This window comes from Equus asinus, chromosome 5 (assembly GCF_041296235.1).
Source record: "Equus asinus isolate D_3611 breed Donkey chromosome 5, EquAss-T2T_v2, whole genome shotgun sequence".
In the NCBI taxonomy this organism is placed as follows: Eukaryota; Metazoa; Chordata; class Mammalia; order Perissodactyla; family Equidae; genus Equus; species Equus asinus.
Window position 1 is genome coordinate 98817960 of NC_091794.1, and position 27329 is coordinate 98845288.

At 50.5% G+C, this 27329-nt stretch overlaps 1 protein-coding gene and 1 long non-coding RNA gene across 2 annotated transcripts; one reads left to right on the top strand and one right to left on the bottom strand.

Moving 5' to 3' along the window:
• The first annotated feature begins 11773 nt into the window (after positions 1-11773).
• LOC123285466 (uncharacterized) lies at positions 11774-22507 on the top strand. Its single transcript, XR_006527199.2, has 7 exons — positions 11774-11886; positions 15854-16165; positions 17256-17687; positions 19004-19082; positions 19747-19867; positions 20688-20943; positions 22163-22507. It is a non-coding gene; the product is annotated as an uncharacterized lncRNA (long non-coding RNA).
• A 1532-nt stretch (positions 22508-24039) lies between these two features.
• FAM43B (family with sequence similarity 43 member B) lies at positions 24040-26607 on the bottom strand. Its single transcript, XM_044769881.2, has one exon. The coding sequence runs from the start codon at positions 26125-26127 to the stop codon at positions 25123-25125; it is 1005 nt and encodes a 334-aa protein (XP_044625816.2). The 5' UTR covers positions 26128-26607; the 3' UTR covers positions 24040-25122.
• Between the last annotated feature and the right edge of the window lie 722 nt (positions 26608-27329).

Consider the following 27329-nt stretch of genomic DNA (forward strand, 5'->3'; position numbering starts at 1 on the left):
CTCACTGCTGACTCACTGATGGGTGAGTGGGTGAGGGGATGGGTGTCACCATGTAGGAGGTGACTGTGGACACATATTCCTCAGGGAAGACGCTGTTGGGTGGATCGGCATGAGGTCTAGAAAGTCCAAGGGTTGAAAACTCTCAGTTTGTTGAATGACTTTTTCTCTCATTTGCTGAATGAAGGGATGAGGCTGAAAGGGCAGGGCTGGGGCAGCCACATTCCAAGACAGGGAACGTGAGGGCAGCAGTAAGATTGGGGAGCTTTCTTATTTCACCCCTTCCCCTTCCAACTCCTCCCTGTCTCAACACAGAATTCAATAATTATCTCAGCCGGAGGGAACCTCAGACATCCTCTACCTGGGCCTTCTCGTTGCTTTGTTGGCAGAATGAACATTGGGTTGGTGGGAAAGGAAGTGGGTTTGCATCCTGGCTCTACCACATTCCACATGTGTGATGGATGGCGAGTTACTTGACCTCTCTGAGCCAGTTCCCTCGTCTCCACGGTGAGGGTAGTGTTAACCTCTTTTCTCTGTCCTGGGATCATGGAAGAGCTTGAGTGTTGGAGTTTAGTCGACCTAGTTTGAATTCTAGTTCTGCCATTTATCAGCCATACGACATTGGGGAGGTCATACCACCCCCTAAGCCTCAGTTCCCTCATCTGTAAAGTGGTGCCCTGACAGCGCTTCACAGAGCTGTTGTGAGGATCGAATGAGATAACGTGTGTACAGCGAGCGTGGTTGGAGGACCCTGTGACATCATGGTGTGAGCTCCCTTTGTGGCTCGATGCAGATTAGGTTATTGTCATTAACAGACTCGGCCAAGATCACCTAGGAAGGCAGAACACCAGTTAGAGTGTCCAGAGGTGTCCCAGCGTCCCCAGACCCCCGGCGAGCAGGAGTAAATCAGCAGCTTCACCGAGGGCATGGACGGAAGGCGAGGAAGGGAACGGGGAACAGCAGGCGAGGGGCAGAAAATGAGGCAGCGTCTCCAGGTCCTGCATGCTGACATCTCTGTGCTGTGCAGCCCAGCATCCCTGTATCCTGCAGCCTGGCTCCTCTGTGTCCTGGGCCTGGAGCTCCCAGCCACGTAGAGACTCAGCTGGGCCACTGGAGAGTTGGCACTTTGCCTCATTTCCTCCTCCCCCCCCTTCCTTCCCCACTTCTGAGTCCCCCCACACCCCTTCCGCACATCCAGCCCTCAGAGAAGCAGCTGGTTTCCTCTCGTCACTATTGCATTTTCCTGCTGGATCTATACCTTTGGCATCCAGAGAGGTTTCCTGGATCTGAGGCAGGGCTGGCAGAGAATCCGTGGGGAATGCTCTCCTGTCTCCTCTATTCCGGCACTGCCCAGACACCCCAAAGGCCCTTCCCCCCAGGGAAGAAATCAAAGGATGTCCTGGGACCATGGGGACCCGCTCAAAATGGGAATACTTCTATAGCTTTTGGTGGCCAAGTATAATTACAACTGGGAGAAGAGTTATGGTGCCCTGCTGGCCTGCCAGGCCTGTTCCTGTCCCCTGCCTTGTCTTGACTCACCCAAGCTCAACCCAGTTCTTCCCAGGCCCAGGGCTCAACTTCTTGGCTGCACACTTCCAGGAGAACTTGGATGACTTCCAGGCTAATTATGACAGACCTGGGCACCTTCAAAACTCTGTTCCTGCACATGGTCATAAATGGGGACGGTGCCCGTTGCAAACCCAGCTGCATGGAGCTTGGGAGCCAACAGTAGCTCTAGATTTCGTTATAGAAGGGGCCATCTTATAGCAGGTGGCCATCTGGATGGAAGGGGAGAGTGGGCCTTCAGACTTTCTTAGAGCTAAATTATAGATCAATAATATTAACAGCATTTTCTAAACACGCTTTAATCTCTACTTTACATAAAAGCAAGAGAAATTAATTGCCTGAAGAATTAACTCAAAGAATAGGAATATGCAAGGAGGGTATTCTGAGTGGTGGCGGAGATTGTCAAGGCCCCAAAGCCCTCCTCAACCCACCCCCAGGCCTTCCCTCTGTGAAGAGAACCACCCAGAGTCCCCGTGTTAGAGCTCAGATACCACTCGCTCACTTAGTCATTCAATGAATAGTTAGTCATAATAGTACCCAACACTTGCTTAGCTCTTTCCACGTGCCAGGCCGTGTGCGAAATGCAGGACTTGAATTATTTCATGTGATCCTCACCCCAAGGTAGATACTGGCCACTTTACTGCCTGCATTTTACTGATGACGACACTGAACTCGTGGCGATCAGAGGTGCCTCTCAGACTCGGGTTTGTTTGCCTCCGTCGGAATCATGGGCTCTTGTCCATCCCAGAATGCATGGGCAGCTGGTGTGGTGGACTGGCGAGGAGTGCAGGCCTTGGCATCAGGCCAATCAGTTTAAATCCTCCTTCTGCCTCTTATTACCAGCTGGGTACCTAGGCAAGTTAGCTCGTCACTCTGTGCCCCTCTTTCCTCATTTATACAATGGGACAACTCCAGGACACAGCTATGGTGGCTTACGGTGACCAGAGTCTTATTCTGCGCAGGAAGGTTTCTCATTTATTTTATTTTGGTTCCTTTAGGGCAAACCTCTTGATGGGCTGCCAGTCCCTGTGCTTCCACTCCCTGGTGGGCATAGCCAATTGACACAGGATGGCCAATCACAGACCTCATCTTTCTGCTGGAAATGTTGGTTTCTCTCACTGTGGTGGCTAAGCTTAGAGGATGTGACTATTGCTGATGGCTAGCTTGCCCTCTGGGTAGAGTGAGCCTGCTTGCAAAGTGAAGCCAGGTAGAGAGAAGCAGAGCTGAGAGATGGAGGGAAGGAATCCTGATTTCTCTCTGGGTGTCTGGATCCAGCCATGCCTGAGGCATGCTTCTAGACTTTCCTTTTATTGAGCCAATAAATTCACTTCTTGCTTAAACTTTTCTGTTTTGTATCTGTCAGCCCTATGGCATCTAGACTAACATACTACTTCCTAGGATCGTTGTAAAAATTGAGTGAGATATTGTATGTAAAGCTCTTAACACGGTGACTGGCACATAGTAAGCACTCAACAAGTATTAGCTCCTATTATAATGAAAACTGTGTGCCAGGCCCTGTGCGGGGCACTAGAGAAACAGAGGTGAATGAGACTTGATACCTGCCTTTGAGGAGTCTATACTCTAGTGAAGGAGACAGACAAGTCAATGGACAGGTAGAAAACACTGTAACACGTGATTAGGTACTGGGTCCTGTGACAGCACTGAATAATTAATTGTCTAGGAGGAGCGATGGGTAGGTGGGCTGGAGAAAGCTTCCCAGAGGACAGGAGGCTAAGAGAAGTCTTAAATGATGGGTGGATGTTCAGAGTGGACAATGTGGGTGTTATGGTTTGAATCATGCCTCAAAGATGATCCCTCAAAGATGGTTCTTGGGAATCAGTCCCTAAAGGTACATTGAAGTCCTAACCTCCAGTGCTCAGAATCTGGCCTGATTTGGAAATAGGATCATTGCCAATATAATTTGACAAGATGAGGCCATACTGGAGTATGGTGGGCTCCTAATCCGATGTGACTGGTGTGCTCATAAGAAGATGGTCGTGTGACGACAGAGAGACACAGGGAGAGTGCCATGTGCACACGGAGGCAGAGGCTGGCGCAATGCATCTACAAGCCAAGGATGCCAAGGATTGCTGGCCATCGCCAGAGAGGGAGGTAGGAGGGAGACGTGGAACAGGTTTTACCCTACAGACTTGAAAGGAACCAACCCTGCTGACACCTTTATTTTGGATTTCCAGCCCCTAGAACTGTGAAAGAAGAAATTTCTGTTGTCTTAAGCCATCCAGTTTGCGGTACTTTGTTCTGGCAGTCCTAGGAAACTGATACAGTGCCTCACCTACCCCCTCAGCCTCCCCAGAGGTCTCCTCCAGCGTTAGTGGAGAGATCCTGGACGTGCCCATCGCTTCCCATCTTACGCATACCCTGGGAGTGTGCTCAGCCTCTGCGTGGGGTAGACCAGAAATGTCGGGGAGGTCACACTGCCCAGAGGGATTAGGATCCACGGTATATCAAGAATTCTTAAAATCAGTAAGAAAACGACAAGCATCTCAGTAGAATAGCAGGCAAAAGACTTGAACAGGTATTTTACAGAAGGAATGAGGGTGGAAAGAACTTCTCTACGAATTTTCAAGTCTTCAAACTTGGCCACATAAAAATTAAGCAGTTTTGTTCAGTTAAGGACTTCAAAGACGAAGCTGGCAGAAGGTTGAAAAGTTGGAAAAAAAAAAACCCCTTCATTGACTAGAACAATAACAAACGAATAGCATAGCGATTATGTAAGCAACTTACGGCAAGTTACCAAGAAACAGACAGGAAACTCTATAAAGAGGTGGACAAAGCATATGAACAGGCAGTTTATAGAAGGGGAAACCCACATGTCAGGAAGGACTTGCTCAATTTCCTTACAGTCACAGAAATGAAAATAAAACAAGTCACTTTATACCCAGCAGAATGGCAAAAAGAAAAAAAGTAGGAGGACGCTAAGTGTAGGCAAAGGTGATGGGAAACTGGGGCCCTCATGTGCTGCTGCTGGGGTTTCAGACTAGTATAGCCTTCTGGAGTGCAATCTAGCAGGATTTGGGTGAAATTATGTGCGTGTTTACCTTGAGATTCAGTCATCCAAGCCCTGGGTAAACAGAGGCACTCTCACAAGTATCCAAAAGGGGATTTGTATGAAGATGTTTTCCAAAAAATTTTAAAGTTCCACTTTTGACTTTTAAGTCTTTTCTTCACCTGAGATTAATTTTTATTAGTTCTGGTGTGAGGTAGGGGTCCAATTTAATTTTTTTCCATATGGATATCCAAGGATCCTAGCACCACTCATTGAATACTCCTTCCTCTGCCCAGAGATCCACAATGCCAGCTATGTCAAATTTCAAATTTGTGTATATGAGTGGGAATCATTTTGGACTCTCTATTATGTTCCATTGGTAATTTTTTCATTCCTACACCCATACCGTACCTGTATTTACTATTATAACTCTAAAGTATTGATTTCTGGAGGCCAAATACCTCCACCTTTTTTTTGAGGGGGGGGGTCTTTGCTCTTATATATAAATTTTAAAATCCGTTTTTCAGTATCCTCTAAAAACTCTCTTATCTAGCCTCTGTAGGAACTTCTTTAAGTTTGGAATAATCTATTCCTTGATGTTTTTGGAAGAATCTTCCCATAAAACCAACCTGAGCCTGGTGTTTTCCTTAAGGAAAAACTTTAACTATTTTGATTTCTTTAAATATTGTAGAGCTGTTCAGGTTCTTTATTGTTTCTTGAGTCAGTTTAAGTAAACTAGTTGTGTTGTTTTTTATTTTAAAAATTTGTCCTTTTCGGGGCTGGCCCCGTGGCCAAGTGGTTAAGTTTGCACGCTCCGCTGCAGGCGGCCCAGTGTTTCGTTGGTTCGAATCCTGGGCGCGGACATGGCACCGCTCATCAAACCACGCTGAGGCAGCGTCCCACATGCCACAACTAGAAGGACCCACAACGAAGAATATACAACTATGTACCGGGGGGCTTTGGGGAGAACAAGTGAAAAATAAAATCTTTAAAAAAAAAAATTTGTCCTTTTCATCTAAATTTTCAAAATTGGTGGCATAAAGTTATATATAGTATTCTGTTATTATCTTTGAAATCTGTGATATACCAGTCTTTATCTGTGACTTAGCACATGGTTGATCTTTGTGACTGTTCCATAGGTACTAGAAAATTTGTGTATTTCAGGTTTGTCGAGGATAAAGTTCCATATGATGTGTGGGACTTATCAATCATGCTCTTCAAAAAACTATACCTTTCTTATTTGTGTCTGATTGACTTAGTTCCTGGGAGGTTTTAAAATCTCTAACTACAACTATTCATTTTACATATTTTCCATGGATTTGTATCAGTTGTTGCTTTATATTTTTTTGAAGCTATATTGTTTGGTGCATATCTATTTGTGATTATTATATCCTTTTGATGTATTGTTTATTTTATTCATGTGTAATGTCCCTTTTTGTTTCTCATGATTTTTTAAAAAACCTTATCTCTTTTTTTCTGATATTAATGTTAATATCTTGGAAATCCCCTTTAGTTTAGGAGTTCTTAACCTTTATTGTGCCATAGACCCCTTTGGCAGCCTGGTGAGGCCTATGAAGCCTTTTCAAAATACATTTTTAAATGCATGAAATTACAAAGCAAACCAATTATGTTGAAATAGTTATCAGAATAGTTAAAATAGTTGTGATATTATATTATATATACTTTTGTTAATGCATTAAATAACAAGATCTAACAGTAGGCCTAATAACAACTGTGATTTTGAAATTGTGATAGGAGTAAAAGAGATTTTGGGATACTGCAATAAAGTGACGTGAAAATATTTGTGATTTTTATTGGCGACAAGGTCACAGGTACTGCTAATATTTCTGTGATTTGTTATCTACGTATATAAGTGATAGGAATGCTAAATTTGAGTTAGAGGTTAGAGAAAATAAAGGTATACGTTTCCCCTCCAAGTTCACGGAGTCCCTGAATTCTATCCAATGACTCAGCGGGGGTCCATGGGCCCTGAGACAAGAACCCTTGCCTTGCTTTCAATCTTTTAGTCCTTTGTTGTAAGTGAGTCTGCTATAAATGACATATTATTAGCTTAAAAAAAAGTCTTCTGAAATTCTCTGTCTTTTGATGAGATACTTCAATCCATTTATACTTATTGTAATTATTGCTATATTTTAGATTTTTCCCTTTCATATTATTTACTATATATATCAGTTACAATTCAGTTTGGCTTATATTATAGAAAACTCCAAATAATAGTGATTTAAATAAGATATAATTTTATCTCTCTTTTAGTCTAGGACTCTACAGTCATCAGAGCCCCAGTTTCTGCCTTCTTAGTTGTAGCTTCTATATTCAAGTTCATCTTATGATCCAGGAGCTTTAGCCTTTGCAAACGCATTCCAAGCAGCAGGAAGGAAGGATGGTGGGAGGATAAAAAGGGTACACCTCCACTTACAATTCATTAGCCAGAACTTAGTTGTGTGGGCTCACCTAGTACCAAAGGAAGCTGGGAATATCTTTGTTTTGGCTGGGTACATTGATGACCTGAATAACATCAGAGTTATTTTACTAAAGAAGAAGACGATGGTGGATATTGAATGGCTATTAGCAGTCTCTGCTTTAGGCTCCTCACCACAGCTCAGTGCCCAACTGTCAACAGCAGTGGCTCTGTATTTTCAATATGGTACCTGCTCTGGAGAGGACCAGCCTGCCCTCTGGTGGCAGGTTGGTTACACTGGATTCCTTTCATTATAGAGGCAGCATAGATTTGCCCTCATTTATTCTAGCTTTGGGTTTGCATTCTTTGCTGGTCATGCTTCTGCCAGCAACAATATTGGTGGATTTACTGAATGTCTAATTTGCAAATAGCATCGTAGTAGTCCAGAGCACAGTAGTCCAGATAGCATCGATTCTGACCAGAGACCTCACTTTTCAGCAAAAGAAGTATAGAAATTGGCAGGTGAGTATGAGATTCACTGGTCTTGTCACAAACTCTTATCACCAGAATCATCTGGCTTTATGGGTTGGTGACATGGTCTGCTGGGGCTCGGTTAGTGTCAGCTAGAAGACAGCCTGGTATGAATCTGAAGTGCTGGCCTAAAGATAGCATATGTTCTGAATCAGCAACCAATGCGAGATGATCTTACTCTCTTTTCCAGATTCCATAGATCTAGAAATCTTGGGCTGGATAACTTACAAAATTTTTGCTACCCTTCCCCTAATTCTGCTAGTTTAGAGGTCTTAGTCTGCAAAGGAAGAGTGTGTCTACCAGGGCACACCACAGAGGTCCTACTGATTTGGAAATTGAGACCCACATCTGGCCATTTCAGGCTCCTCATGCCCTGGATGAACAGGGAATATAAAGGCATGCAGGTGGTTCTGTGTTGACTGGAGCGAATGATCCCGGTTGTCAAGGGAGAAATACTGTGGCTGCCACACATTGGGAAAGGGGAGAAGTGTGTCTCTGGATTTCATGAAATCCTCTGGGGTGCCTTCTCTTTCCATGGCCAGTGGTAAAAGTTAATGGAAGATGACAGCTACCCAGTATGATCAGGACAACCATGGGCTCAGCTTCCTCCTGAATGAAGCTTGAGTGATGAAGACAAAGGGAAAATGGACGGGACAGTAGAGGAAGGATGTTATAAATGCCTCATGACCTACGGCAGAAATACAAATTATAATACTTATCCATAAATTCTTTCTTCCTTTCTATGTCATACATATATTTATTGATAATGCTAATTGTCCCTCTTTCCTCCTCTACTATTTTGTAAAGGGTGGTTTGTTGGTGGTAAACTTTACAATTCAGTGCATAGATTACAGAATATCAAGATGGGATTGTGACTAGAGAAGACGTGACTATCACCCAGGCTCCCTGGAGTGGGAGCTGGGATGCAGGAACTGCTGGGGCTTTGGATTTTTTTCTGAGGTAAGGATAAGGACGCTCTTGTTTGACTGAGATACATTTGCATTAGGTTGAATGGTAGCATGTTGTGGTCATTTTATGGAAGCTTAAGAATGGGAAGTAGAGTGGAAATGGATGCTGAGGAACTATGGAGTGGACTGTGGCAGATACTGAAGATCGACTCTGCTCAGCACCCCTCCAAACCTCCTTCCATAATGGCTTCTTCTACCATAGAGGCTAGAAGGCTAGAGAAGACATTTCCAGGCTCTCTTGCAGCTAGGATTTCCATATGTCATGTGGCCTCTGCCAGGAAGATGCAAGTCAACCAGAAATGGAAGGTAGAATTGAGCCCTGAGAGGAGGTGGCCACTGGGCTCTTCTGAATATATCGGCAGGTGTGTGGGGGTATTTCAGTTCTTTTGAGGCCGCTGCGGTGGAAATCCTAGTGCCAGGTCAGTTCCCGCCTTCTTGGTGCTGACAGGCATGTCAGCTACTTCCTACCTTGGCAGTTTTCCTGAGCAACTTGAGCAGCGAGGTCCTTGAGCAAGCAGTGGTGGCAGGAGCTCCCCTGCCAGGCTAGTTTTGCAATGAGATTCGAGAGTTATTCCTGGAGTAGAGTCTGCTTCACAGTGCTTCTAATGAGTCTAAAACCAATCTGATCACCTTAGTTAATCTGTTTCTTTTAAATCTACTGGGTGAACTCTGTCATTTGCAATGGAACCCTGATCAATACTTCATATTTTATTTTTACTTCTTTTTCTCCTCTCTTTTTCTGACTTTCATTAAATCCATACTTTTTTTCCTGCCGGTTTGAAAGTTACTATAAACTTTTTCTTTGCCAGTGGTTATCCGTAATTATTACGATTCATTTATGTTAATTTCCCTTGTCCATTTCTAAAGCTTATCAACATTGATATTTTCCTTCCCAGCAAGACAACACCTTGGCATATTCTCACTTCCTTCTATCCACTGCCACTCTACTACCAAGTTGGTTTTCGGTGGCACTCCCTGGGCAAGGTTTGAGAGAAGGAGGCAGCTGACCTTAGTATCATCAGGAACCAGAAGTATATTATTTCTAATGCATGTGTTTAACTCTAAAAAATTATAGTGAAGAACAAAACATCCCCCAATTTTTCATATAAGAATGTTAACACATTGGAGAGGAACAAGCTTGTTTATTGGGGCACAGTTAGCTTGTTTTTCTATAGACCTTGGAATCCAATTTCTCCTGCCTTCTTTGTGTATACACTCAATAATTCAACACACATTTATTGACTATGTGCCCAGCACTGTCCTAGGCTCTTGAGATGCATCAGCGAACAGACAAAGATCCCTGCCCTCATGGAGCTTACCTTCTAGGAGGGGAGAAAGGTAATAAACATGATCATAATATGTGTGTATGTTATATAGTATGTGAGAAGGTGATAAGTACTATGGCAGGGTGGGAGGAGCAGACAGTGCCCTAGGTGGGAGAGGTGGGTCATGGTAGTGAATCAGGTGGTCATCCAGGTGAGCCTTATTGAGAAGCAAAGCCTTGAAGCAGGTGAGGGGATGGGCAGGTATCTCACAGATGTCTAGGGAAGGGAGTTCCTGGCAGAGGGAACAGCCAGAGTGAGGGCCCTAAAGCCTGGTGCATCTTAACTTCTTTTAAACACGTCATTGATAAGAATCTTTTTTCCCCTTTGAAGTTCTCAAATCTCTGCTTATATAAAATTATGCAAGCAAGTATATGCTATTGCACCACTGTTTAGCATTCTTAATTAAATGCCAGGCAAATCTCGGCCACTATATGTTAAAGTGTGTGCCTACCACCAGAGCGGGCTGGATACTGTCCATTGGCACTTGATATCCATTCTGACCCCTCCTATGGCCCTCTACTGCAGAGGCTAAATGACTAGCAACTACTTTTTCAGGACTCCCTTGTAGCTAGGGTCTGGATGAGATGCAGTTTCTGCCATTGAGATTCGCCCACATGCCATGTGGAAGCCTCATGTGGGACTCAGCTATCTCCCTGTGACACCAGTAGTTGGTGAGCAAGTTCTGAGCAGTGTGACCGTGTAGCTGGACTCTGTGTTCCAGCGTCCAGTCACCAGCTTCATGGGTGCAGGACAGTTGGGCAGGAGCAGTGGAGATAGTAGTGACCTTGGCAGCTACTGCAGTGTGACCTTGAAACCAAGGAGGCCCCGGACTTCCACTATTCCAGCCCTCCTGATGATTTTGTAAGCCTCACTTCCCTGTATTAAATTCCCTCCTGTGAGAAATACCTAGATAGGTTTCTATTTAGTAACTTCCACATAATACAATTTTGCAACAACTGGTGACCTTTTGTCTAATGTGCATTTTACTGCTTGTGGTACATTTTGGATAGCTCCAAAATGTCTTTACTAGGAATGTGAGCAGCTTTTAGATGATTCATTCATCCTTAAAACTAAATGTGTCTATTATGCCTCTTTTAAATTTCTGAATCAGAATTAGAGAGTATTCTGATATTGCAGGTGAACTGTTCATAAACAGTTACGTTTGTAGCTACTTATCGAGGAGAGTGAGGATTTTCTTGTTATTGCCCATTCATACAAAGCTGTTATAAATTGAAATATCAGCTGTGACCTCGAACTCCAGATTTTTAAAAATTACAACTGCCTCATCGTTCTCAGTGATTGACTTTAGAATAAATTTATAAGTTTGAACCAAAAAAGACACATGCACTAAAAAGGACTGCTCTTTTCTGTTTGATGAGATGAAGAATTTTATTTGGAAAAAGAGTTCACTGCTAAAACACCTGGGGCCAAGAACGACCTTGATCATTCCTTAACTTCTCTCTGAGCCTCATTTTCCTCGTCTGTACAATGGGGATGACAATAGCACCTCCCTCACAGGGGGGTTGTGAGGTTTACGTGAAATAGTGCATATGAGGCACTTAGCCCAAGTCCTAACGCATGGTGAGCATTCAATAAACGTTAACTGCTATTACTATCGTTGTCGATGTTATAATTGTTATAAACCTTGGGACTTTGGGGACCTGCTTGGCTGAACCACATCCTCCTCTCCCATCTACTGCTTCCTTGAGTCACTATTCTTCCTAGCTCAGGGCCCCCATGCTCTAAATATCCCAGGGGAAGCTCCCAGGTCAGTGCTTCCCCTTCTCAGAGCCCAGGAACAGGGGAGTAGGGGCGGGCTGGTGGGGGAGGGACAAATTCTTCCGGAATTTTCTGCAGAGTGGCCTACTCGGGATAGCACAGGCACCTACAGATTAATTTTTAACATGGCCCAGGGGAGTCCAAAGGGCTGAGTTCCCACCTCTGAGATCATGAGATCCCATGCCCTTCCCGGGGTTCCTGGGTGGGTCGAGGCTGGCTTGTGGGGGAGGCAGCAGGGGAGCAGGACCCAAAAATGCTCCTTCTGTCATTACCCTCTATGCATCTCTGACCAAGGTGAGCCAGGAAGTATCTCTGCAGGGTTCCAGTCTCTTCAGAGGTCATGGCTACAAGGACACAGGGTGAGGAGGTAGCAGGACTCTGTCTGCCTGGGGAGGGGACAGCAGGAAAAGCCCCAGAGAGGAGGGGACACTGCAGCTGGATGTTGAAGCATGAGAAGTTCACCGGTGAGTTGGGCAGGGAAGGGCATTCCAAGAAGACAGAACAGCTTGAACAATGGCTCAGAGACGTTGTCCACCCTCCCACCACACTTTATTTCCCTACAGGTATAAGGAGTAGTAAATCTTTTGTGTGTGTTTGTGTGTGAGGAAGATCGACCCTGAGCTAACATCTGCTGCCAGTCTTCCTCTTTTTGCTTAAGATTGTTGCTAAACTAACACCTATGCCAGCCCTTCTCTATTTTGTTCGTGGGACGCTGCCATGGCATGGTTGATGAGCAGCGTGTAGGTCTGTGCCCAAGACCCGAACCCATGAATCCTGGGCCGCCGAAGCAGAGCACACGAACTTAACCACTACACCACCGGGCTGGCCCTTGTGGTAAATCTTTAAAATGTCAAGAGTTTGTGGGCTTGTTCTGGGGCCTGCAAAGGAGGATGCTGGGGAGAGCAGCAGAACCAAGATTTGACCCAAGATTTTTATGACCCTAAATGCCATTAAGGAGAGGACGGCAGGTTCAGAACACATGACAGAAACAGGCAGCTGCATTTTCTTCCCGTGCTTGGGCAGCTCAGTTGAGGCTGGGCCATTCCCATAGCAAGCCCTGGTTCTTTACAGAGAGGGGCCTTCTGCTCTCCCTCGGGAGGGCTCTGGGGCTAGATTGGGGGGCTGCAGAGGGCCCCTTTGCCACACCAGCTATGGGGTCAGGTATGCAGACTAGGACACATGCCCCCTGCCCCAGCCTCCCTGCTCAGGGAGACCACGTTTTCCTGGTTCTTCCTGCTTCTCTGCCATCTCTGTCCTTAGCTCCTGCCTTCTCTGCTCAGCCACCAAGCACGGTGGTCTCTTTGCCTCTGTCTACCTTCGCTGCTCTCCTCTCCCAGGTGATTTCATCTAGAATAATTATGGCTTGAAATGCCATTTAGAATCATCACCCTGAAGCTTATGTGCCAGTTCCTGGAGACAGTCTCGCATATCCCGCTGCCCACGTGGTCTCTCCATCTGGAGGTCTGTTCGCATCTTAAGCTGAAGAGATCTAAAACCGAACCTCTGCTTCTCTCCTCACCCAACCCCCAACCTGTCCCCACCTCAGTTAAAGGTATGACCAGTCACCCAGTTACTCAGGCCAGAAACCTAGAAGGGACCCTCTGTGCCCGGTGTTCCCTCATGCCCTCATTCGCTCTATCAGCTCTGGCTCTGCCTTTTGAATTCAGCCACCCCTCCCTGTCATCACCACTACATTCCAAGGCACCACTGGTCCCCAGCCGGACCTCTAACTGGTTCTCCTCTTTCCTCTTTTACTCCCTCTCCCAATTCCACTCTTTAAAAAGTGGCCTAAGTGAGCTTTTGAAAACACAGATATTCCAGAAGTTTCCACTACTTAGAATAGAGCCCAAAGTCTTCACCATGGTTAAGCTGCCCAGCCCACCTCTCTGGCCTCATGCCCTGGTGGTCTCCCATCCCCCACCAGCCTCATCAGACATGACAAGGTTGTTCGCATCACGGGATCTTTGCACGGCCGCTCTCTCTTCCTGGATGTCTCTTCCCTGGGGTCTTCAAGTGCGATCTCCTTTGGGAGCCTGTCCTGACTGCCTCCCTCCATCACTCTGTCACTTTCTTTCAGAGCACTTACTGCTATCTGATGACATTAGTTATGGGTTTGCTGTCTGTCTGTCTGGAACGACATAGATGTCTATCTTGGATCCTGGGCATAGACCAATGCCTGGCCCACAGGAGAGGTTCAAGAAAACAAATGTGCAAGGGAGGGAAGAAGCCACTAACGTACAGTTCGGGGCAAACCCTGGGGCCCCAGCAAAGACCCAAGAGGCCATCATTGGTTACCAATCTTGGTTACTTAACCTTGTAACCCAACCTCCCTGTTGCGGCCATCTGGTCTCTGTCTGAAAGTGCCTTCTTCCCCTATTCAAGAGAAGGCAGGCTAAAGTCCACTGAGGGCAGCCTTTAAATCCCAGTGTGCGGCCACCAGGAAGACTTAGGGCGACTTCACAGATTTCTCCAGTGTCAATTCACTCTATGCGAATAGCTAGAGAGGTCAACAGAGAGGGTTCCCAAAACCTAGAAACTTGGCTCCAAATAATATGATAATAATAATAACTACTTCTTACTGAGCTATTATTTTGTGCTAAACAAGATTTTAATTGCTTCCCTTGCATTTTCTCATTCAATCCTCAGAAACACCCCTTGAGGTGGTTGTATCGATTATTGCTGTATTACAAACCACCTTAAAACTGAGTGCTTTAAAAGAACAACCATTTTATTTGCTCATGATTCTGTAGGCCAGCAACTTGGACTGCGCTCACCTGGGTGGTTCTTTCGCTGCTCTTGCCTGGGGTCGCTCACGTGCAATCATCCAGGAGCACACCAGGGCTGAACGGTCTAAGGTGGCCTCACTCATGTGTCTGGTGGCTGGCGCTGACTGTTGATGGGGCCACGTGTCTGCAGCGGGCCAGCCTGGGCTCCTTCCTCATCATGGCACAAAGCCCCAGTGAGCAGGAGTTTTCAAGCTTTTGCTTGAGTCATGCTTGCTGACGTCCCATTACCAAAGGATGTCACATGGCCGTGCCCAGGGTCAGTGTGAGTTGGGACTAAACAAGAGAGTGGGTGCAGGGAGAGATAATTCACTGGAGGCCCTTACTGAACAATCTACTACAGAGGTTAGTACCTTACTAGCCATGTTTTACAAGCGAGGAAACCGAGGATCAGAAAGGGTGAGAAACATGCTCTAGGCCACACAGGGCAAAGATTGTTGTGTGTTTTGTTCACCATCGTCTCCTCAGCACCCAGGACAGTGCCCGGCATGCAGTAGGCACTCAATATTTATCAAAAGAAAGTTGAGTGGATGTGGGGTATGGACTCCTGGCCTGCAGCCCAATCCCTAGGGGACGGTCAGCGCTAGGTAGATGGTCAGTCTCTCCTCTGCCTGCTGGGAAGCCCACGGCAGGCAAGGGTTGGGCATGGCTGAGAAAGGAGGCTGTGCCTGAGCCTTCCAGGGCCCCAGTCAGTAAACCCGCCCTGCTGGAGGCCAGCAGCCCTCTTCCCTGTCCCAAATCCAGGATGCCTGATCCCCTTCAGCATGAGGTTCCTGATTCCATTCCAGCGAAGGGGCTTTTTCCTCTGGACAAGAGGCCATCGTGTTTATGTCACTTAGATCCTGTGCTGTCCTCACGCACAGGGAAGCCTACACCAGTCCATTTCCCCACCCAGAACCTGATTTTTTTTCACGTAAAACGTAGAAGGGATCCTGGTCCCACTTATCCAATTTTGGGGGACAAACACGATTCTTAGGTAGCAACTTTGGAGCGTCTGAGCTGTAGGGCTGCCCAGCTTCTGTAGCCCTCTTGTGCCTCATTTTCAAGAGGAGGAGACATAGCCCAGAGAGGTAAAGAGATTTGGCCAAGGTTGCCCAGGGTTCTGGTGATGGAGAACTCCCAGACAGTGCCCCACATCACACTCCCAGAGGAGGAGGTCTCTATGTCCCCCTCCCCCGTTGTCGCCTCCCTGGGCAGGCACTGGGAATGCCTGTGGGCAGGAGAACGGGCAGTCAGGACACAAGGAGCTGCAGCTCAGGGTGAGGAGGGGAGATACAGAGGGACCACTCCAGTCTCCAGCTGGAAATACACGGAGGGGGGGTCAGGGACCAAGCGGAGAGGAAAGTGGAGGCAGCAGAGAGAGGTGGTGACCTGAAGGTTTGGGAGAGGATTCAGAGAGGGGTTCTGGTCCTGGCTTTGAAGCTGAAGCAAGAACATTATCCTGACTTGTCGCCTTTTAATCCTTTTTGTCCTTGCAGGAGCCCCAACCTCCTCAGAAGCTGGCGGCCAGCACTGTCCAGGAGCCAGGGCCACCAGCCTCTGTAGCCCGGATGTAGCAGAGACACCTCTTGGTGTGGAGGGAGCATCACTGGCCCAGCTGTCAGGAGACTTGTCTCTATCAAGTCAAATCTTTCCTAAGCACCTACTCTGTGCCAGGGACCATCTTCAGCAGCCCAGGCGGCTGCCTCATGGAGCTTCTGTTCTAATGCGGAGATGCTAATGAACAAGTAAACAAACACTTGACCAAGGTCACTTCGTATGATGACAAGCACTGTGAAGACAGTGAGAGGGTAATGGGAGAGACAATGGCTGCACAGGTCAATATTAGTTTGAGTTGTGGGGAGGCTGGAAACAAGGAGGGCCTCTCTGAAGAGGTGACATTTGAATTGAGATTTGAACTGAGCGTGTGAGAAGGAGGTAGCCATGTAAAAATCTGAGGGAAGTGTGGTCCCTGCACTGGCAATGGCAAGTGCAAAGGCCCTGAGGCAGAACTGAGCTTGGGGTGTTTGGGCAAATCTGACTGGTGAGAGGGACAGGGGGAGGAGTACAAAAAGGAGCCCCTTCCTTTTGTCACTAACTCTCTGTGGGCTCTGAGTACATCCCATCTCCTTACTTGACCCCTAAATTTTGGGTATCTATGAGTTTAAATACATCTTTCTTGGACCTATTTCTATTTTTACTTTAATAGCTTTTGTACAGAGGATGGACATTGGTCTGAGAGTCAGAAGACCTAAATTACGGCCCCAGATTTTCCAGTAGCAAGTTGTGTGACCTTGGACAAATCTCCTTTCTCATCTGTAAACCAGAGGGTTGGACCACAAGTTCTAAGGGCCCTTCCAGCTGAGATATCCCAGCACCAGGAACTGGTGTAAACTCCTCTTGGTCCTGCTGCTCTTCAGCCCATACGGGGATCCCCTCAGCCCACATCTGCTCCTTCTTCCAGGAGGCGTGGTCTGGAGGTCTGCATACAGCAGGCATTTATTAGATGCTTTTAAAAACAGGAGACAACCCAAACATACATTCACAGGGGATGGCCAAACACATGTGCAGCTATTAAAAGAAGAATGAGTTAGACTTCAATCCACTGAGCTGGAGGGAAGCGCATGATTCAAGTGAGAACAAAGCCCGTTGCAGAATGTGTTAGAGAATGACTCCATTTTTGTGAAAACCAGATGACAAAATCTCTGTGTGTATGTGTGTGAGTTTGTTGATGTTCACAGGAAGGAGGCAGGTGGTGACATTAGTTATCTAGGAGTGTGTGTGCCGAGGGTGCAGGGAAGGGGAAACAGAGAGGGACTAGGGGAGAGTACTAATTTTTCTTATATCTTTGTGGTTTCACTGGTTTCAAATGAAAACATATTCCTTTCATAATCTTGGAAGGATTTAATGCATCTCTAAGGAGTCAACCAGCGAGAAGATACATTCGTGCAGACGTCTCCTGGCCACTGACAATATGTGCTGCCCCGTGGGCAGTGCATAACCCGATGGTCAGTCATCCCCGTGTGCGCTGCCCCTAAAGACAACAGGGGGCTTCCCGGGCCCATCTTGCTGTCTGGGCCTGGTTAGCAATGGAATCTGGGGAGAGATGATGACGTGAAGCAAGTCCTTGCGTCTTCTGTGCTTTGGAGACGGAGGGCGGTAGAGAGGAAGAGGAGCGGGCAGTGTCCACTTTCATCCTCTCAGAATGTCCCTCTCTGCTCCCTGCACCCGCGCCCCTGTTTCTAAGGCTGCTGAACGATCACATCTGAGGCCAGCTTCAGCGGCAGGAGACATCCTGGAGCTGTCCGGGGCCTGTGGGAGACGAGATCACAGGTACGATTACGACACGAGGATCAGATGCTCCAGCCTGCTCTTTCCCGTTCCTGCTTTAAAGCTTCCGAGGCAGCTCGGGCTGCAGGGGTCTCCCTGGGCCTCCCCGACCATCCCTCTGACCTCAGATGGGGCTGTAGCACCCATCCTTCACGTCCATCCTGGGGGGCAGTGTGTGTGTTTGGAGAGCAGCTTATTGTTTGAGCTCCACAAGCTGTCCCCCGGTCGTGCCCTTCTTCCCTTCAGGAAATCCCTGCAGATGTCTATTTTAAACATCCCTCGCTGCAGTCTGTGCTCACTTCCTCTGCACTGTGCCCCTTCCTCCAAATAGCAGCCCGTCAGCCCGGACGCTGTCGAGCTGCCTCACTCCAGCTTTCTTGTCTTAGAGCCAATAAGGAAGCACCCTGCCCCTGGCTCTTGCCTGGTACTTGATACTTTTCACAGTCTTCTCTCATTCCATCCCATTTGAATGGCCCCTTAGAATAATCCTCTGAGGCAGAAATGTCTGGGAGTATTGCCTCCACATTACAGAGAAAATGGAGATTCAGAGCACTTCATTGACTCGCCCAGGTCGCACAGTGAATAAAAGGCAGTTCCAGGCCTTTGACTCCGAGGTCAGCCTGCTCAGCCCACGCTCCATCTCAGAAGTGCCCCCTCCCCATCGAAGGTCCCCTAAGAGATTGGTTTAGTAGGCGAAACTCACATCTGGGGAGCCCACTTCCCATTGCAGATGAGGGGACCAGGTGGATTCGTGATCTGGGCTGACCACCTTGAGCCTGGGCTGCCCCGATTACTCTCATGGTCCAGCACTGGAACCAAGGCCAGGGGTTTGGGTTAGACTGACCTGAAGAGGCGTGTGGAGTCGGGATCAGAGCCACACGCCAATCGAAGGCACAGAAGGACAGGAGCTGTGAACAGGAAAGGAGACTGGGAAGGTGTGTGAGGAGCAGCCAGGACGGAAGACCAGGTGGACCCAGAGAGGGAAGGGGCCTGGGGACCTCTGGATCCCAGGAATTAGCTGAATGTCCTGCAGTTGGGTGATGTGACAGACTTGAAGCCTTTCAATGATTCCCCTTTTCCAGAGCTGGGGACTTGATGAGAACAGTGATAGCAGGGCCAGGGCTCTCACAGACGCAAGGGATAGAAGGCCCAACTCACACTGGCCCAAGCAAAAAGGACCACTTACAGGCTCAAGGAACTGAAAACTCTGGGGGCAGACCTGGGCAGGCCTGGTGGGATCCAGGGCTCAAGCAATATCATGGGACCTGGTCTTACTTTCTCCATGTCCTGTTCTGCTTTTCACTGTGTTGACCTCTCAGGCTCTCTCTCCTCCTGATGGCAAGATGGCTGCAAGCAACACCAGACATACTCCCCATCTCTCAGCAACTCTAGCAGAAAGTGAGTGTTTCTCTTCACAACAGTTTCAACAAAAGTCCCAGAACTAAGTTCCACTGGCTCTGATCAAGTCACATGCCCATCCTGAAACCTTTCTGCATGGCTAAGGAGATGGGATAGTCTGATTGATCAGGCCTGGATCACGTGGGCTCCAGAGGAGGACCCCAGGGACCAAGAATGGGACATAGTGGTTTCACCAGGAACATCAGGGCAGTGGGTCACAAGAAGAGTGTGTTAGTCGAGGTAAGCCATGTGCTGCAACAAACAACCCCAGCATGTCAGTGGCTAACACAATAAAATTTTATTTCCTGCTTCCATTGATGGCAGGGGTGGGGCTCTACTTCCTGTGGTCATTCAAGGACCCAGGCTGGTGGAGGCTCTGTCATCCTCAACCTGTTGCTTCCAGAACACCCTGGGTGATGACCTCCAGGACATAGGCAGGAAAATAAAGCAAAGTTATATTTTGTACAGCCCAGCCCTGGGAGTGACACTCAGCAATTCTATTGGCCAGAACTCAGTCACATGACCACAACTCAGTGCCGGGGAGAATCAGAGAGTTTAGTTGTATGCCCAGGAGGGCAAGGAAGCAGTCTCCACTATAAATGGGGAACAGGTGGATGCGGGGCAGGGAAAAACGAGATCTTCCTGAGCTTTCCATTTCCTTTAGCCTCTTTGTCAAGGGCTCCCAGCAGGCAGCACTGCTGGGCCTCTCAGCTGAGGTCTCCTGTCTGGTGGCTTGCACTCCAGTTTCAACGCCTTGCCTGCCCAACCTCCTTCCCAATCTGAAGGTGAGTGGTGATACAGTTCATTATTCTGGATCAGTCGACAAACTCGTGTGTGCTCTGTGGATAGGCAGGCAGTGGAGCAGAGAGAGACAGAGGACAGTTCTGGCTCAGGGACTTGCCAGATCTTCATGTCGGTCCCCTCAATCCTTTCCAGCTGTCCTATACTGGGGATTGGCTGGTCCCTAAGCCAGCAGCATCTTCCTCTTGTTCATAACCTGTAGCTAAGGGCAAACAGGGATGGGGGGAAGCTGACCAGGCACAAAAGAATGGCATCCCAGCTTTCCGTAAGACCTTGGCTGGGAAGGCTGGGTGCTAACATTGCCGCCGGCAGCAGTCAATCACTTATTCATTCATGCATACACCTGTGCACGCATGCATTCACCTCTGAATGCTTATTGCGTGCCTGGTATTGTGCTAGGTGCTAAGGTGAAAAGGATATACAAAAAGCAGAAGATACTGGATCTGACTTAGTGTTAAGGTGATTAGGCTTTTTTTGGTTGAACAACTAGAGATGAAAATAAGACAAGCTGTGGTTGAATCTTCCACCATGATTTAGAGACCACTGGGACTTCAGGCAGGTAGCACCCCGGGGCATGAACAAGCAACACATTTAGTGTCTCAGAGACCAGACACCTGATCTGCTCATCCCAGAGCTGTCAGGCAGAGAGCGCCAGCCGAAATAATAATAATAAACATAAGAGCAGCAGCTACCACTTACTGGGCGCACGGTGCACTGTGCTAAGTCAATCACCCAATGCAGCGCCTTACTTCATTCTCCCACCAATCACAGAGGATCCAGACTCACCTGACCCTGTTTTTACAGATGGAAAACAAGGCTCCAAAAGCCTTCGGAAATCTGCCCCAAGTTACACAGCCATCAAGCAGCAGTGCTGGGACCGGCAAGTCTGTCTGATGCCCAAGCCCAGGTTCCACCAGCTGTGTGTTAAATTAGAGACCACAGCTGTGTGGATGGTCCTCCCGCCACCCAGCCAGCGTGCCTGGAGGGCAGCTGGTCACCACCAGGAGCTGCCCTGTATTGTGACTGGCAGCATCGTGCTGTACCTGGACTAGTCTAGAGGGTGAGAAGTCCCTGGCCTGGCGTTTTGGAGCTCGGAGCAGACCCCATGGACACAGGCTTCGGTTTCCTCCCCTGGCTGATTTTCTCCCCAAGAATAGCCATCTGTCTGAACAGGGCGTCTGAGGATAGCTCTCCTTCAGCATCTCGAGGCAGAAGCTTGGCAGAGGGAATGCTTCTCCACCCACTTGGTTTCCTATCCCATGATGGCTCTTCCATCTGGCTCATTCATTCATGTATTCATTCAACAAATTATTATTGAGCAGCGACGCTCTGCCCTGCAAGTCAAGGTGCTGAAGGGGGCGGGGAACTGGAGATGGATCAGCATGAGAGAAAAGACACTTACATAAAAACAGTACTCCCAGGTGTAACACAGTGAGGACCATGAGGAAAGCACTGGCTATGTCCTATGTGACTTTGAAAGGAGGGATCACCCCCAGATTTGGCAGGAGTGGAGGCAGGGTATGCATTAAGGAAAGTTTCAAAGAGGTGGAATTTGAGGTGGGTCTTGAGGAGCGGGTAGGATGTGAAAATGTGTAGCCAAAGGGAAGGACATTCTAGGCCATGAGAATAGCATGGGTACAAGCCTAGAGGTGGGAGCACATGGCAATGTTGGGGGAACGGGAGCAGGTGCGTGTGGAAGAGGGGAATGGGAGCCAGGACGCCATTGGTGGGTGGGCCAGCCGACCTCATCCTTGAGCTATGTGCTGTGGCACAAGTCACATCAGTCACAGCCCAGCCCCTCTGGAGGAGGATCAGGAGAGCCGGAAGTAAGGCCCCAGAGGTCCTGGGAAGAGTCTCAGCTCCTGAGTGGCTGGTCTAGCTGAGACACACTTCTCACAGTGGCCTTGGCTGCCGGTTGTTCTCGAAAAGCCCTCCACTGCCACGTGTACACACGCCAACGTGACTGCTCAGTCCTAGTCAGCCCAGTGGACCTTAGACACATACAGCATCAGGGCTGGAAGGCAAGTTTAGAGGGCATGTCACCCAGTGACTTAAAAAAGAAAAATCTGTAGGATCCCATTATTCAAATGGAATCCCAGAACCCCCAAAGAGAAAACAGATGAGCTGCTCCAGTTAAAGCAAGCGGGGGGGGGGGACTCCCCATTGCATCTCCTCATCACTCCCTGCGGCAGCTCCTGGGGCACCCCCGGGGAATCTAGGACTTGGAAGGACCTGGTTTGAAAACCACTGGTCCCCCTCCCCCCATCTTCATTTTGCAGGTGGGGAATCTGAACCCAGGAGCCGAGACACAGGGACACAAGACCACTTGACCAGCGGTTCAGGGCTCCTCTCCATCCTGTGCCCAAGATCAGGGAGAGGGATGGAGGTGGGTGTGGTTTCCCAGGACACTCCCTCCCTTGGGGAGCAATGCTGCCTGGGGCCTGGTGGCTGGAGGTGCCTCAAACCCCTGCCTCTGGGGCCTGGCAGCTGTTGGCACTGTGCTGGCTCACCTGTGGCTTATCTCATCTTCAACCGACCGGAGGAGAGAAGTTGGATCAGGTCCTTCCTCCACCACATACACTGAAAATGGAGATGTGGCCAGTAAAACGACTTATAATCATTGCTACCAGAGAGAGTGGAATGGGGGGGAAGGCACACAAAAATCTAAAGAGGAGGGCCCCGTGGGTAAACTGGCTGTTCTTCACATGTGCTGGGCATTTTATTATTCACCAAAGCATTTTCACTGCCATGATTCTATTTAATTCTTACAATCAACCTGAGAGGTAGCTATGATCCCTATTTTACTCTTGATAAATGCGAGGCTCAGAGATGCTGAGTGAGTTGCCCAACATCACACAGCAGGTAAGGAAGTAGAGATAGTCCTCTCACACTGGTCTTCTAACTTCAGGTATAGAGAGCACAGCCTGAGTGAGGGAAAGAAGGAGGCAGCTGTGTGTGTGTGTGTGCGTGTGCGTGTGTGTGTGTCTGTGTCTGTGTCTGTTTTGGGAGGCTGCCAGAGAAAAGTGGAGGAACAGGGACCGAGTCTGGGAGCATGCCTGTGAATTATTATACAGCAACTGTTCCTTTAAATATAAGAATCTCACTCGAGAATGTAAAAGCCACGCAGGAGGGACTCCTGGACCCCGGGCCTAGCTCAGTGCCTGTCCCAAGGCAGGAGCCTAGCCAATATCTGCTGCGTGACTCTGATCAAAGAGGGTGTGCTCGTGACCTTGCTGCTGGCTCGGGCTGTCTCAAACACCAGAGGCTGCCTTGCAGCCCATCCTCCTCTCCCAGGTCTGACATCTTCCCATTTCCTCTTCTCTTTCTGCACATGAGACAAACACCAGCAAAAACCCTGGCATGCAGAAGAGAGAAGCAATGAACATGCAGGGCATCCTTGCCCAGTGGGTCCTTGTCCCCCTCCCCAGCCTCCCCTCCAAACAGGTGGAGTCAACCCCAGCTTTCCCCTTCACAATCCGCTGACCCTGCCTGGGTTCCGCAAGTGTGAAGTGGCAGTGGTACCCTCTGTTCCAGCAGCTCCAGGAAACAGAACAATCCTGATCGCTGGCAATTGCAGAGGCCACTCTTCTGGGCTCTGGATAACTCTGGGATCAGTGCCCAGCTCAGCACAGGGATAAAGAAGATTACATTGTCACAAAGGTCTGCACGGATTTCTCCAGCTCCTCTGAAAGAAAAGTGGGTTGCCCACCTCTCTCTTTACAACCTACCTCCTTTCTCATCCCCGAGCAGACACGGTGTACACTGTATGCTTTGACATCCACGTGAACCTTCTCAAAGATACGTGGCTGACGAGAAGCCCCCAGCCCAGTGCCTGCTCCCTGCCAAATGTCCCAGAGACACGTGCAACTGAGTGCCCAGGCGGACAGACATTTTGGGAGGCCGAGACAGACAGCTGACATCCTTCCAAGACTTGGCACATGTGATTTTCAGACAAGGCACCTGCTACCGTCTCCTCCCCTGACATGAAGGGAACAGCTTCCTGGCAGCAGCCCTGCCCCACCCCCCATCCTGAGAGTAGGCTCCAGCTGCTACAGGGGGCTACTTCCTGGGGTCTTCTCCTGCCCTTTAGGATTCTGATGATGTTTTTCACCCTCAGTAGGTTTGGCATCAAATACAACAAAGAAGTGGTGACAAGGCTGAAAAAGCAGGTCCACTTTATTTACAATGATCAGTTGGCAACACAGATCTTCGGGCTTTTCGTGGCCTTGTGGAGAGAGACTTGGGCAGGGACCCAGTCCCTCTGCTGGGTTACCACACCCTCCTTCCTGCTATGAGAATCTAGCTGCTGTAAGGACCCTTCTGCTCTGACAAGCCTTGACTTGGGGGCACCCTTCCTGGGTCCACTTTCTGGGTAGTCAGTGTCCTCAAGTGCCTGCCATGGGTTGGTTCTCTTACCTCCTTAGGAGGCCCCATCTTGGTGCTGGTTGTGGGGCACCTAGTGGGGAACCATACACATCTGTCTGCAGAGATGGGGTGGGTGAGGAGTCCTGTGGGTGTACCCGGTGCCAGGGCACAGACTTGGGCAGTTGCTTGGTGCAGAGAGCTGTTAACCTGGCCTAACCTGTTGTTTGGGTGGGTAGGACCATCCTAGTCCTCTCCAGAGCAGAGCAGTGAAGTCCCAGAAGTCCTCCAAGGGGTAGAGAGGCCAGACACAGGGCCTGAGAATTCTTCCTTGGGTATATGGTGGCTGCAGACTCAATTCCCACCTTGTGCCTGGCCTCCAGTCTCCACTATTCTTCCCCTACAAGAATGCCTCCCCAGGGTTGGTCTCATCCCAGGGAGGAAGGCTAGACTGGTCAAGGGCAGAGAGCCACTGCCGCCACCTGGCCAAGGCCCAAGGTTACCCTCCTGGATTTCTGGAAACTTCTCCCTCCTTCTCTTGAGAGATTGCTTTGGGAGGGAGGGGATAGTCTATGGGCAGACAGGCTTGGTGTAACGTGTAGGGGGCAATTCCGCAACGGAGGGAGCCCAGAAACTCCGGATGGGGGAGAGGTGAATGCCGAATACTGCTGCTCCCCGACTACTCGTCCCCCAATAATCAAGGGCATATCAGGCGTCACCCTGAGCCAGGATGAGGCGCGAGGCGGGCAACAACGGAGACCACAAGGGAGGCAAGGACGGGGGGGGGCCAGGGGAGAGCAGAAGAGGGCAGGGCCCGGGTTAGAGGCTGTAAATCAGGCCGGCGGGGTCTGGGGCCGCGAGTCCTGCCCCTCGGCTCTCAGCGCGCCTGGCCCGCCCGCTCCCTGGGGCCGGCCTTCCAGCGGCGGGGCTGCGCGGGCGGCGGGGGCGCAGGGGCGCCCCGCAGGCTGCACGTCCTCAGCTCCCGGGCCAGGCTGAGCACCTCGGGCCGCTCGAGCTGGGGGGCTGCTTCCTCGCGCTCCTCCACGTCCTCGTCCTCCTCCTCGTCCTCCTCCTGGATGCTGCTGAGGCGCGGCGCCCCACGGCCGCGTTCGGAGGCCGGTGGCCGGTACGCGCACTTGGCGTTGAGCAGCCGGCGCAGCGGGGCGCGGGGCACTGAGGCGGCGGCGCCCCCGGCACGGAGGTGCTGCTGGCGCACGTGGCGCGCGTCGCTCTGGCGCTGCAGGCGCTTGAAGTCACTGAAGGCCGCCAGCGCGGTCTGGCGGAGCAGGCGGGCGAGGGCGCGCGCCTTGTGAGCCCGCGCCAGCAGCACGGCGTGGCAGCGCAGCACCACGGCCTTGTGGCGCGCCTGGTGGCGGTAGACCCAGGCGAAGACGCGCGGATGGCGCCCGTCCGCGGTGCAGTAGGTGATGCGCGGCAGCAGGTAGGCGTGCGCCGGCCTGCGGCCCCCCGAGCCCCCCGAGCCCCCCGAGCCCCCCGAGGCGCTGCGCTCACACGGCTGCATGCGGATGCCGTGCGGCCCCAGCGTCAGCTTCATCTTGGTGCCCCCGCCCGGCCCGCAACGCGCCCAGATCTTGCCCACGGCGTCGTCGGTGCAGCCGTCGCCCTTGGCGTGCAGGGTGACGGCGTTGCCCAGGTACCACACGGTGTAGGTCGGGTCCTCCTTGTTGAGCTCCACTTTCTGGCGCCGGCTGCGGAACACGCGGCCCAGGCGCTCCAGCGGCCAGTCGGGCAGCAGGTCCGGGCAGGAGCGCAGGAAGCTGGAGAGCAGCGACGTGTAGGTGAGCCCCGGACTCAAGCTCTTCGCCTTGCACTTGGCCTCGTCCTCCACCAGCACGAATTTGTTACGTCTCCAGGGCAGCATCGCGGCTGCAGCGGCGACGGCGGCCAGAGGGGCTGGGGGCGCGGGGAGCTCACGGGCGTCCTGCCGGGAGGCCGGGGGAGGGGAGGGCGCGCAGAGGTCCGCGGCCCCGCGGTGGCGAGAAGCTGTGCGGCGCCAGAGACAGTCGGTGCCCGGAGATGCCCAGTGCCAGGCAAGGCTAGCTTCGCAGATGCCCGGTGCCCAGCCGGGCTGGCAGCCGAGATGCCCGGGCGGCGGCCGAGCGTCCGGGAACAGCTTCCCCCGGGAGTCGCTCCAGCCGTCCGGGAAGCAAGGAGAGGCAGGGGCTGGGCGTGGTGGAGGCGCCCCCCAGGCCCAAACAGGGGGGATCTCGCGGTCCCCGCCGCCCAAATTGCGGCGGTAGGGAGGTCACCGGAGCTGGGGCTGGCGACTGGCTGCTCGGATGGGTAGACCGAGAGGGCGATTGCGGTGGGGACTCCTTCAGGCGTCGCGGCTCCACCTCCCCGGGCTGCCTACATCACCGGGCGGAACCGCTAGCTCTCTTGTCCCCTCCCCTCGCCCTCCTCTCTCTCCTCCCCCCGCGCAGGCCAGCGCTGCTTCTCGCCGGGGACCCAGCACAGGCGCGGTAGAACGGGTTTAATCATTATTATTGGAGGGGTGGGGGTGAAGGGAGCGGTTAAGGGGTAGGAATCTGCCGGAATGTCCAGGAAAGCACCAGGGGGCTTTGCCAATGCAAATTTCTCAGGTCTCACTAGTGGTCTCCAAGCTCCCCTTGGCGTATTCGGGACCCCCCTCACTTCTTTCTAGGATTCCGGCTGCCCCCCACCCACAGCATGTCTCTACCCCCATCTCTGAGGGTGATTTTGGGTGGGTTCCTTATGGGCCCGGCCTGGCGCACTTTGCCTTCTGTCTGCACAGCAGAAAGCCAGCTGAGGTGGCCGAGCAGGGCAGTGGAAAAGTACTGTCGCTTGGTGAAGCTTTCTTCCAGGTTCTTCCAAGGTCGTGGGCCAGGCCGCTGCGCCTGAGCTGGGAGACCAGTCACTGCTTCAGCAGCTGGTAGCGCCCCTGCCTGGACTGGAGCAGGGAGGGCACTCTTGGAGGGTGGGGGAACCTTCCAGAGCAGTCCTGGGTCTGTGGGAATTGCAGATAAAAAGCTCCTTCTGGCCAAAGGGCAGCCTCTTGGCTCTCTGAGGATTAACTAGATAAGGCTCCTGTTTGTGAACTCC